Source organism: Sinocyclocheilus rhinocerous, unplaced genomic scaffold (genome assembly GCF_001515625.1).
Source record: "Sinocyclocheilus rhinocerous isolate Xijiao unplaced genomic scaffold, SAMN03320098_v1.1 scaffold1183, whole genome shotgun sequence".
In the NCBI taxonomy this organism is placed as follows: domain Eukaryota; kingdom Metazoa; phylum Chordata; class Actinopteri; order Cypriniformes; family Cyprinidae; genus Sinocyclocheilus; species Sinocyclocheilus rhinocerous.
Window position 1 is genome coordinate 85,540 of NW_015625028.1, and position 13,717 is coordinate 99,256.

General features: G+C 37.3%; 1 protein-coding gene across 1 annotated transcript in view; it reads right to left on the minus strand.

Annotated features, from left to right (window-relative positions):
• Nucleotides 1-244: 244 nt before the first annotated feature.
• Nucleotides 245-13,717, minus strand: part of clcn3 (chloride channel 3) — a 44,445-nt gene continuing 30,972 nt past the window's right edge. Inside the window, 5 exon segments of the mRNA XM_016562499.1 lie at nt 245-1,807; nt 6,307-6,382; nt 9,130-9,346; nt 10,932-11,330; nt 11,415-11,601. Of these exon segments, the coding sequence (XP_016417985.1) occupies nt 1,643-1,807; nt 6,307-6,382; nt 9,130-9,346; nt 10,932-11,330; nt 11,415-11,601 (1,044 nt within the window). The 3' untranslated portion in view covers nt 245-1,642.

The window sequence follows — 13,717 nt, forward strand, 5'->3', positions numbered from 1 at the left end:
ACCAAATACACAAAATAATGTTCTTTTTAGCAACATCATATGACCCCTTTAAATTATGGTTGAACCCCTGATGTCACATGGATTATTTTACAGATCTCCTTGCTACGTTTCTGGACTTGGGAACATTTCAGTTGTGTTGCTGTCTATGCAGAGTCAGACAGCTCTCAGATTCCATCACAAATATCTTAATTTGTGTTCCCAAGATGAACGAAGGTCTTACGGGTTTGAAACGACATGAGGGTGAGTAATTAATGACAGAATTTTCATTTTTGGGTGAACTGCCCCTTTAAAAGGAAAAAATATTTAGCATAATGAAGCTTGCTTTTTGGACCAATATTTTTTATGCATTTTCACTTGGTTTTCATGACAATTTGGCATATATGGTTCAGTACTGGGAACAATATTTTCTCAAATAAGAAGTTGGGGGTAAAATATGCTTCACTGTAATGAAAAATGCAAGTAATGATGGTCTGAAAATGGGCTTCATTTTTATTACACCAAATACATATTTTATTTTGGGATGAAATATGACCTGGGCATTTCTTTGTGGGATTTATCCTTTAACCGTCAGATGTGGATAAACAATTGGAGATGTTTAATGTATGATTTCAGGGCCATCTGACGAGGATGAACAGCAGTAGACACTTATATCACGTTGGACGAAATGTGAGCATACAGAGAATGGCAAGTTTGAACAGTAATGCTTGGTTTGCGAAGTTAAAAAAAGTTGATCAAGTCACATTATTAAATTTTCAAACTATTAGGAGTTGCTTAGTACATTTAAATATAATAGCCAATATAGCAGCTGTAAAAGAAAAGCGTCTTGGTTTTTCATTCCCAGTAATGAAAAGCACAGAACTTCATAAAGACCTGTCAGACAGACTCGTTTGGCTCGTTACCTACAAACCCACTGTGGTTCAGACTGGCCGCCGTAGTGTTGAGGTTGAAGACGATTAATGAAGACGATTTTCACTGTTCTCCTCCCAACAACCTTTCACTAGGTAGCACAAAACCCACGCTTGTATGTTTGATCATCTCGCAATGCTGAATACTTGATCCTCACGGGTCGCTCGCAAAAATCACTTGCACGGGGCGACGTATCCATTACGAACCGGGACACTGAGCGTTTCTTCGGCTTCACGGCATCAGATCCTGACTGGAATGTTGGGGTGCGTTCAAAAACGATCTTGTTTTCCGTCGTTCTTGTATCTCTCACACACTTAACAAGTAAACAATGTTATGGGTCCATTTCAGGTCGTGGTGGGGCAGTGAGGGTCACGGCGGTCAGCGGTGAAGGTCCCTCCCCGCGTTTCGAGCGGTTCATCTTGACCTTTCACCTCTTCAGGATGCATTTTCTCAGGCTAAGAGGCCAAATAAGCAGGACCCGCGAGGTGTCTTGGGTGTTTTTGCATGTGCGTGTGAGAGTTAGTTTAGCGTGTTAGCGTTTGTAGAAAGTTCATCCACTTGGGACGTCCAAGACTCGAGCTTCTCCCAAAATTCTTACGATTTTCAAGCAGCCAAGGCTCTTCCTCGAAAGACTCGCTTTGGAGTCTTGTGCAAGTATCCAGAGGATGGGGTCCCATCTGGCGTAGTGTTTTTTGTTTTGTACTTAGGCGGTTCAGGGTACCGTAGGGGCATGTGGTCAGAGGGATGAGTTGTCCAGTAAACGGACCTCCTCTTCACTCTCATCTTCCTCATAGCGGGAAGGGGAGGACGCTAATTGAACATTATGGACTCGGGGTCTTGGTTTGCCATCTGGGCCATATGACGGAGGATATCTTTTTTTGTAATAATACCAAGGAGGCGCCTATAAAAAGAGAGACAGAAAAAGGTAGAGAAATTTACTAGTGCATTTTTGACACGTTTGCAGAGCACTTACATCTTCTGTTGCCAAGTTTTGCAAGGAAGTCCCAACGAAATGCATTTTGTATAACTCTATTCTCGTTTCGACTCGGAATCAAATCTTTGCTCCAATTTTGATGGCTCCATACTTCAGCCTTGGCAACAGACAGCTGACAGTCTCTGGGTTGAAGAAGGGCAGAGAGTGTGGAAGATTATGCCGTGTTACTCAGTGCAGGAAACACTATGTTATTTCTATGAGCCGACAGCACCTACACAGTGAGAAGCAAGTGTTTTGCGAAACAGAGGGAGTGAACGCCTCCATCTCATCCACACACTCTGGCCTTGGAGAACGAGAAAGTGAAGTTGTTTTGCCAACACAAATTCAAGAGCATATTTAAAGGATGTATAGAATCTGTGCATTTCATTTGTTTAGTGTTGGAGAACATTACTTGAAAAAGTACTATTGCATTACTTCTTTGAAAGTTTTGTCATGTTGCATCACTCATTTGCAGCATAGACACAATTTCAAGCACAATAAGCGTTACATTACTCCACTCCCAAAAATAGTGCATAGTCAGATTACTCATTTGCAGCAAAGACAGAGTCTTGCAATGTACCTGCATTACAGTAGCTGTTACATTACTCCTACAAAAGCATTACTTTATTAAAAAAAGTAATTAATTAAACCACAGTGTTTATTTTCTCCTACTTTATGTGAAAGTAACTTGGCCATTAAAGTGTTAATCAAAAACTAATGTGATACTTTATGTAACTAGCAGCATGTTACTTTTAAAACAGTGTGATTTTGTAATGTTACTTGTAACGTTTTACCCGTAACAGTATTTTTCTAAGTGAATAAAGTGTCTGTAACTAAACCCTAACTTTTCTTGATAAACTTTCAAAATATAGGTGTTCAAAACAAAGCGTCATGCGCAATGTACAGACATTACTGCATTACAGTAGGTGTTACATTACTGCTAAAAAAGTATTACTTTATTTAAAAAAAAAAAAAGCAATTAGGCACACGAAGTTACACCACGCTGTAACTCCTTCCCAAATTTTGTATGTTAATTATTTGTGCGTCTTTAGAAGCAACTTGTGCACTATAGTGTAAATTCAAAACAGTAATGCAAAACGTAGGCTACGTTTACACGACAACGATGTAGTCAAAAACGGAAAAGTTTTTCCCTTGTGTTTTTAAAAAGTTTCACGTATACACGACAACGTTTTCAAAACGATTCGCGTTTACACATATCCGCGAAAATGGCCAAAAACGCTGTATTACGTATGCCAGGCCAGTAGTTGGCGCTGTCACCTTGTTAGTAAACAGTATCTGTTGGGAAGTGACGATTATATGTTGTATATGATGCATCTCCGCTGTTGGTTGTAATATTGGTGAAGTAAATCCACACTTTGCTGAAGAAGCGTTAGCAAACTCTTGAGCAGCAACAACAGTACCATATACTCCGCCATTGTTGTGTATGTTTGTTCGCGCTTGCCTTTAAAATCAAAATGTACTGCGCATGTCTACATACCTAACACATACTACCCACGCACATGGCGTCAGCATTTTCAAAGATTCCCGTTTTGGGTGTTTACACGGAAATGATAACAGTGCCGTTTTCAAAAACTTGCACTTTGAAACCCGTTTTCAAAAATATGCGTTTTCAGACCCCAAAACGCCATTGTCGTGTAAACGAACAGTCAAAACGCAAAAAAAGTTTCCCATTTTTGGCTGAAAACGTTGTTGTGTAAACGGCCCCTTAGCGTAACTAGTGGCATGTTACTTCTACAACAATGCGATTATGTAAAATGTTAGTTATAATGATGTACATGCAAGTGTTTTTCTAAATTACTAAATTTTCTTGATAGACTTTAATATGCAATGTACACACATTACTGCGTTATAGCAGGTGCAACTTTTTTTAAAAGAAGCAATTAGTTACACCACGTTGTAACTTCCCCCTACTTTTGTACTTTAATTAGTTAGGTGTATAAAAGTAACGTGTGCATTATAGTGTGAATTCAAATTAGTAATACAATACTTCAGGCATTACTGGATTTCTAAATGGATACAGCGTCTGTACCCAAACACTAATTTCTCTAGATAAACTTTAAAAATATAGGTGTTCAACATATAAAATGTCACGTGCAATACGTTACTCGATTACAGTAAGAGTGACATTATTTGTAAAAAGAAAAAAAAGAAAGTGTAACACTTTTAAAAAAGCTATTAATTACACCACATTGTTACTTTTGTATATTACTTATTTGTGTAAAAGTGTATAAAAGTAACTTAGCAATATATAGTGAATTCAAAAAAGTAATGCAATACTTTGCATGAACATTATGTAACGCTTCACCCCAACTCCTTTTTTCTAAATAGATACGATATCTGTACCAAAACACTCATTTCTCTTGATCAACTTTTGAATGTTAGTGTTCGACAAACTTTTAACTTTATATATGCTCTTGATTTTGCTTTTGAAAAAGGGATTTAAGCTTGATGACAGTTTGTATCACAGAAAAAAGGTGTGACAATTTTGACGAGAGCTGGGATTGTGAGAGTCCATCCAAACCAGAGGCATGTAACGCTCGTGAAATGATTGTCAAACCTTTGTGAAATGTTCGTGAAATGCCTGCAAGACGTTCGCGACAGGAAGAAAGTGAAAAGGTCGAACATCAGACAACTGAAAGAGGACAGGGTGTGGGACTCGAGACAGGTGAGGACTGTTGGTTTAGGGGACAGGAACTGCTGACTACACACTACAGGAAGTGCTAGGATTCTAGAGTCACACCAAATCGTCATGGTAACAACACAGCATCCTAGTAACAGCTGCTATGACTACAGAGATGAATAGATATGTTGGTGAATGAGAAAATATTCCGCTACACACGACTGTTACTCGCCAATCGTTTAAGGGCGGAGCTGCGCGAGGGGTCAGATGTCATCGATCTGTAGCCCAGCCGACGCAGACCAGGCGCCCCCGAGAGGAATTTAGCAATAAACAAAGGAAAACAAACAAAGAAATCAAATTCAGATGAAGGACATCACGGCATGTGTATTAGATGTGCTTTGTGAGTACACGTGCACAATGCAGAACTGAAAGGGAAGGGCTACATAAAGGTGCATTTCAAAGACACCGCGGCTAATGTGACAGACTAGTCTACCCTGCAGGGATGGCCGAGGACAGGAGCAACAATCTGAGTGAAAGCAAATCTTACAAGAAACATGATGTCTGCAGGGGAATGAAGTCCTGGAAGCAGGGTCCAAGATGCTGTTTAATTTCACCTAGTACCATATACTAGCTGAAAATTTCCAAGATGTACATGAGTTTGTATCTTCATTGTAACAGATTTGGAGAAATGTAGCATTGCGTCACTTGCTCATCAATGGATGCTCTGCAGTGAATGGGTGCCGTCAGAATGAGAGTCCAAACAGCTGATAAAAACATCACAGTAATCCACAAGTAATCCACACCACTCCAGTCCATCAGTTAATGTCTTGTGAATTGGAAAGCTGCGTGTTTGAAAGAAACAAGGCGTTTTTAACTTAAGCCGTTGCTAAAATACGAGTCCTCTATCCGTAATCTTGCTTTCTCCAGTGAAAAAGTCGTCTCATTTGAATCAGGAGAGAAATATGCACAGATCAAGTACTGCTTACAAGTGAAAACAGTCCAAAACAGCTCTAAACAAATCTGTGGGTGGATTTTGATGTAATTGGACAACAGGAGATGGACTTTTTCTGGAGGAAGCCTTATTATGGACTCGTATTTTAGCCAGAAGCAACGGTTAAAATTTAAAACACCTTGATGGATTTGTTTCTTACAAACATGCAGCTTTTTGCTTCACAAGTCATGATGGACTGGAGTGGTGTGGATTACTTGTGGATTATTGTGATGTTTTTATCAGCTGTTTGGACTCTCATTCTGACGGCACCCATTCACTGCAGAGCATCCATTGCTGAGCAAGTGATGAAATGCTACATTTCTCCAAATCTGATGAAGAAACAAACATCTTAGATGGCCTGAGGGTGAGCATATTTTCATCAAACTTTCATTCTTGGGTGAAATACTCCTTTAATACACATTACTGGTCACAAATTGGTGCACCTTATTTAGTGTTTGGACCCCACATGCAGGACAGTTCCACCACTTCCAGATAACTGCTATTTCAGTTTTGTCAGTTTTTGCATTTAATTTCAAAATGAGATCAATTTCAGAGTTAGGTGGTATAAAAACTTTTGCAGACATCAGTGAATAGAAGTGAGTAGAAATGACAATAAATTTATCCATACACAACATGTACATTTTATGCATCTCTAACTAGCTGAAATTGCGACTTTGGTATTTTAGGGCAACCATCACCCAGAACGCTCTTGTTTTTTTTTTTCACTCAAGTTTCATGCGTCACTCCTAAGAGGCGGAGTCTAAGTCAGAAGGCAGAGTGGGAGGGGCTAATCACCAAGGGCTCCACGTGCTGCTTGAGCTCTTCCAGATGTTCTAAAATATTCTTCTTTGTGATGATGCCCAATAAAATCCTGCAACACACACCGTGACGACCATCACTTAGCAACAAAAATTACACCGACAACTCAAGTACAAACAAATAGAAATCAAAACAACATAAGAGTAACAAGACAACAGAAGCAATATGAACAGAAATTTACAGAGATCATCAAAATAATCAGGTGTTGAGTTGCAATTAAACAAATGAACTGAACAGAATCAAATTGTAATAAATATCAGCCGCCACCGTATGTGTGAAATAAAAATTATTCTATGATTAAACCAGGATTAAGAGCAGTGACTTTACCGTACAGGAACAAAAACTACTCAATCGCTCGCGCAGGTCACATTATAATTTTTTTTCTCTGGTTATCGGTAACTCAGAATAAGCTCTAGGCTCAGTTAGTGTCTCTCTCTTTGCAATCCAAAGACCCAGAGTTGAATTAAATTCAAATGTATGTTTGAATAAATCTGACATGAAAACAAGTTATTACAGCCACTGTTTAAATGTTTATATGTCTACAACAAATTGGAGTAGAAATACACTTATATCACTAAAAAGCTTAAAATTAAATTGTTTTTTTATTTAAGTGTTGATTATTAAACAAATTTGATTACTAATAAACTTTCATTTCAGTTTCTGAAGTAGTAATTAATGGCTGTTGGAAATTCAGCTTCGCATCACGTGAATAAATGACATTTTAAAATATATTCAAATAGAGAACAGTTATTTTATATATCTCGTAACTTTACTGTTTTTACTGTATTTTTGACCGAAAAAAAAAATGCTGCCTTGGTGAGCAGAAGAGACTTATTTCAAAAACCTTAAAATAAACCACAGACCTTTGAATGGTAGTGTTTGCATGGATGAATGTACAAAAACATGCATTTATAAAATTAATGTCATACTGACTTCAACAGTTAAAATGACAGCAGTTTTATAATGCTTTTCACATTACAGTAACGAAAGCATTGTTGCACTAATCAGAGTTTGAGGTAAAAAATGTGCTGAATGTTGCAATGCAAAAAATGTTCCTAAAAAGGTTAAATGATAAAACTTTAATAATTGTCAATATAATAATAAAAGAAATGTGAGACAAAATGCAATTAAGCAGACTGACATTTGAGGCCTGAAAGTGTTTATATATTGTGTATTCATTAAATTTAAGTGTTTATACACATCTTAAATTTTATGAATTAATTGATTATTAAATATACTTCCCATTCTGTGTTTCGGTAAACTACTATTCAGTGTGAACAGTTTTATTTGCTTTAATGCAAAGTACATATTATTGGCCGGGTTGTATTTTGCAGATGTGTTTGTTACTGAATGCAAAAGCACCTGAAAGATCTGGGTTTTACAGCTTGCTAAAAGACCTCTTCTCTGCGATTTGTTGAACTTTTTTAATTGTTGTTGTTGGTGTGAACAGGCCCTGCACAAGCGTTTGCACACAGCAGGGATCTCTCTGGAGTCACTGCTTTATTTGACTCCCTCAAAAAACCATGAGAAACGCATGGCAGATATAAACATACCATGCATATATTATAGTATACATTTATATTTAAATATATTTACTTGTTTTTCATGAATGTATTTTACAACAATACAAAGAGCAATGTGTGACATTTTTGTCCTACACTTTTATTTGTTCCACACTAATTATTATTTTTTCACTAAATGTTTAGATTTTATAAAATTATTGTGCACTCGTCATTTTTCTGGAGTAACTAGAGTAAGTTTATAATGGTATTTTTGTCATAGATTATGATTATATATTTTTTCATTTGTTATTTTTCTTTATAATGAAGTTGTCTATATTTAGTAGATTGTGTTTAACACACAAAGAGTGATGATCAGGTCAACACACAGAGGTAGACAGATTCTACACTGATTGAAAAAAAAAGAAGAAAAACGCACTGGTATCGGATCAGTATCGGTTCTGAAAAAAATGGTCTCTGTGCATCCCTAGTTTATTTGATCAAAAATACAACAAAACTGTAATTCTGAGAAATATTATTACAATTTAAAATAACTGTTTTCTATTTAAATACATTATAAAATGTAATTTATTTCTGGGATGCAAAGCTGAATTTTGAGCAACCATCAATTACTCCAGTCTTGGTGAACATGAGACTTTTCAAAAACTTGAAAAAAAAAAAAAAATATAATAATAATATCAAACTTTTTAACCGATGATTAACTTAACTATAATTGTTTATACTTGCAAGTCATGAGACATTGCGAGATTGTGAATCTAATCTAAAGACACGCTTTTAGTAAACTTAAATGTACAAATAAAAGCATTAACAAAAATTTGTAACACCAGTAAAATCACTGCGAATATACTGTGAATTTTCAATATGGTCTAGCTCTACTGGATCCTGTGAAGGCTGTTTTGTGTGTGTGTGTGTATCGAGTGTTTTGTCAGTGTTTTAGCAGGAGACTAGCAGCTGAGAGGCATGTGAATCCACAGATGCATGACGCCACGACTGAAGCCCATCAGCAGACGTGTGTGTGTGTGTGTGAGTGTGAGTGAGTGTGTGTGTGTGTGTGTGTGTGTGAGTGAGAGTTTGTGTGAGTTTGTGTGTGTGAGTGAGTGAGTGTGAGTTTGTGTGTGTGTGTGTGTGTGTGAGTGTGTGTGTGAGTGAGTGTGTGTGAGTGAGTGTGTGTGTGTGTGTCTGTGTGAGTGTGTGTGCGTCTGCTGACGGGACGTTCGTTAGTTCAAACACACAGCACAGAAGAGGGAGAGGGAATCGAGGCGTCCCGGCGGACACTCACCCGTTGTGCGTCACGAGGCACTGGCGCAGGCCGAGCTTGCGGAAGATGTCCACCACGATCTCCATGGGCGTGTGGTCGGTGACGGTGAAGGGACTCATGTCCAGGATGCTGCGCAGCTTCAGCGGCCGCGGGCTGTCGGCCGGGAGGGTCGGGGCATGCTGGGTAAAATAGACCCGCGAGTTCAGCATTATTCCCTCTTGCTTACGCCGGGCGTTTTCTGAAAAGACAAGCAGCAAAAGAACATCTTTCTGTCATCTTTGTGGACAGAGAAACTCTGATGTGCATTTCTACAGTAAGCTAATAACTTGGAAACATATCCGTGTGACATTTTACACCAAAAATAGAAGAGAAAAAACATAAGAAAATATATTTTGCACAAACAAAGCAAAGATTATTTGAAATTATTTTCATGTCAGTTCTCATTTAAAATGCATATTAAGATGGGAAATATTTTAAATTTCACCTTTAGATATAGACTCCCATTCAAAAGTTTGGGGTCAGTAAATCTTTAATAATTATTACTATTTTTTATTTATTAATTTTCCCCCAAAATTTTTATAAATAAAACAAATCTGTAAACTGTAAAAAAAAAAAAAAAAACTAGTAAAAAACAAATAAAATAGATTTCATTTACATTGTATGGCCACTAAATAAATAAAAAAAGAAGTCTTTTTTAATTTTGTGTTTTTAACACGTTATGGTATTGGTACTCTATTATGGCTGATATGACTGATATGGTGGACAATAAAAAAAATAAAAAAAATTTCAATTTAATTTAACTTTGGAATAACACTTTTATTCAGCAGGGATACATTAAATTGACCAAACGTGACAGTAAAGATTTTTATAATGTTACAAAGAATTTCTGTTTCAAAGAAATGCTGTTCTTTTGAACTTTCTATTCATCAAAACATCCTGTCATTTTAACATGGATAATAATCAGAAATGTTTCTTGAGCAGCAAATCAGTATATTAGAATGATTTCTGAAGATCATGTGACTCTGAAGACTGGAGTAATGATGCTGAAAATACAGCTTTGATCACAGCAATAAATTACATTTTACAATATATTACAACAGAAAACTGTTATTTTGAATTGTAACAATATTTCACAATATTACAGTTTTTACTGTATTTTTAATAAAATAAATGCAGCCTTGATGAGCAGAAGAGACTTTGGTCCCACTTTATATTAAGTGGCCTTAACTACTATGTACCTACATCAAAAAATAAGTACAACGTATTTATTGTGCTCATATTGTATTGCAAAACACTTCTGCTGCTATTGAGGTGGGATACGGGTAAGGTTAGGGACAGGTTTGTTGGTATGGGTAGGTTTAAGGGTGGGTTAAGGTGTAAGGGATGGGTCAACAGTGTAATTATAAATGTAATTACAGAAATTAATTACAGATGTAATTACATGCAGGTATTTTTAAATTATAAGTACAATGTAAAAACATGTATGTACACAATAAGTGCATTGTACCAAATGATTAATTTAAATGTAAGTACATAGTAGTTAAGGCCACTTAATATAAAGTGGGACCGAGACTTTATATTCATTTAGAAAATGAATTTCATGCTGACTTCAACAGTTAAAATGACAACACTTTTATACATCAAGTGAATGAAAATGAGATATTTGTGTATTGCGGTAATCTAAATCGTAGTCAGAAAAAAAATTTAAAAACGGTACTAAAACAGGCTTCATTTACTTCAACAGTTTTCAATGCAATATGAAAAAAACCCAACAACGTGAGAATAATTGCAATCAAGCAGCCTGAAATGTGAGGTTTAGTCACCTATAGCGATGGTTATATCCCTGCGCAGCGCGAAGCCCACCAGTCTCTGCGACTCTTTGGAGACGATGACGGGGAAGCCGTTGCAGCTGGTTTGGGAGATGATGCTCTGCAGCTCGGCGAGCGTCATGTCGTCCTGCGTCAGCACGGCCAGCGGCGGGTCGTTACCCCGCGGACGCATCACTTCCCGCGCCAGCGTGGTGTGCGTGAACTCTTCCTTGGCGTCCAGGAAGGGGTATCCGTTCAGACGGATGTGGGCTTCGTAGATCCCCTCCCTCCCGAAAGCGTCGCCGACCCATTTGCTGGTCATCACCGCCGCCATGAGAGGAACGATGTACTCCAGCCCGCCGGTCAGCTCGAACACGATGACCACCAGAGACACGGTCATCCGCGTCACGCCGCCTACACAAACACCCCAGCACACGATATTAGAGCGTCTGTGAAGGAGAAGAGGGCGCAGAGGAAGCTCAAAGCATGCATACGCACCCAGACAGGCGGCGGCGCCCACCATGGCGTAGAGTCCCGGCGTGATGCAGTCGGCGCCCACCTCACACCACTCTCTGAACAGGAACCAGTCGTGATGATAATACGCCAGCTGCTCCACAGCGATGCCCACGATACGCCCCGCGATCGCCCCGATGGCCATACTGGGGATGAACAGACCCGACGGCACCTGACCACAGCAAACACACAGTCTTCAGTACATATCTGGAAATATAACGCCACCTAGCATTGTAGTGTTAGCATTTGTAGTGTTAATAACAGCCACTCAAATCAGGTGTGCAGATTTTGGACAAACTGGGCAAAAAGCCTTCAGAGATGTTATTTTATTGTAAAGCCTTTGTTAGCAATTTCATATTAATGGTATTTTTTTTTAAGTGGATACACAATGTTCAGCTTTTATGATAATATCAGTTAAAACCACAAATAAAACAAATAAAATAGACACTTTTTAAAACACCTTATGGCAATAAAATTAAAAATAAAATAAATCTGTAATTTGATTTAAAATGAGACACTTTTTCGATTTTATGGCCATATATGGCTAAATAAATAAATCTGTCAAAAATACAAATAAAATAAATACTTTTTAAATTTATTTTATGGCCATAATTTAAAATAAAACAAATAAATAATATAAATAAATCTGCAATCTGTTGAAAAAAAATAATAATTTTTTTTTCATTTTATGACCATAAAATTTAAACATAAAATAAATGTGTAATCTAAAAATAAATAAAATATAAACTTTTTAAAAAATGTAAACAAAATAAATCTGTAATCTGTTAAACACACACAAAGAGAGATACTTTTTAAATTTTATGGCCATAATTTAAAATAAAATAAATCAATACTATAGATAAAGCTGTAATCTGTTAAAAACACAAATAAAGTAAATAAAACAGAGAGATTACAGATTTTATTTTAATTTCATGGCTACACATTAAAAAAAGTCTTTATTTTATTTAGGGCCATCAAATGTAAAAAAAAAATGATTTAAAAAAAATGGCCACTGCACAGAAAAAAAAGCAAATTTACAAGAATGAATGAATGTGTAAGTGTGAATTCATGCAAATTAGACGCCCACAGTTTTTTCACAAAAGTTTCTGTTAAAACCCTAAATGTGCATTTGTTTTGCATATTACTTCCAATAAAATTAGTTTTGGTTTGAAATGGTATTTAAAACAGTATCCAGAGTTTTCAAATTTCACTGGTACTGCTTAATTGTTAGATGGTCTATAGTGAGCTGATTGGGGAGTCACAGCTTAGTCCAGCATCCCTGTATACCAGACAGTTACAGCGGATGACTAACTCAGTTCTAAATGATGACTCTCATCCTTTGAACAATGAATTTAAACTTCTGCCATCTAGATGTAGATTTGTATTTCCGGAATGTAGAACTAAGCGGTATAAAAACTGCTTTGTGCCAGCAGCTATCACTCAGCTGAAGGATAGGTCTTAGGAACATTATTATTTATTAAAATTTTTTTTTTTTTTTTGGTAATTTATTGTTTTTAGTCTAGGCGGTTTTTAGTGATGCTGGGAACCTTAAAGCACTTTTATCATATATGCTGGTTAAAGGTCGACCGATTAATCGGCCGATTTTTGGCATTTTTTAAATTAATCGGCATCTGCTGATTGTGCTGCAAATTAGGCCGATTTATAGGCCGGCGCATCTGCGGGCAACTAAGCGTTACGCTAGGCTGCGTGAGAGACGGAGCAGCTCACACTCTGCAGCAACGGCTTGTTCACACAGCTTCAGCTAATGATGGCAGGGCAAAACAGACTGTTTCGAAAGCGTAATCACGTTTTACCCTGCTAGAATTGATGCCGGAAAGTTATCATATTCATAAGTGCAACAAGTCATTTGCATGTGAAAGTAGAAACACATGCAATTCAGACGAAACTTCTGGGCTGATTATAACGTGCACGCTAACTTTCCTCATGAAATGTGTGCGTTGGTCCGACAATAGCATCCATGATGCCATCGCTTGTGGCCAGTGCACTCTAAGCAGTTATGAGCGGCAGGCTGTGTAATATGTGTGAACTCTTATTTTTGTCATCACTTGGCCATTTGACTTATAGCAGTGTCCAGTGTTTCCCATACATTGAGTTATTTGTGGCGGCTCGTCACCGCGACAAATAGATTTCCCAAAAGGCTTATACTTCGTTGAATAAACTGAGCACTGCACGTTTCAAAATTAAAATGCAGCGCGGGTGTTTTTATATGAATGTATCTTTGAAAAGAACCGACTGTCTTCAGAAAAGCTTCGATGTCATTTTCATTT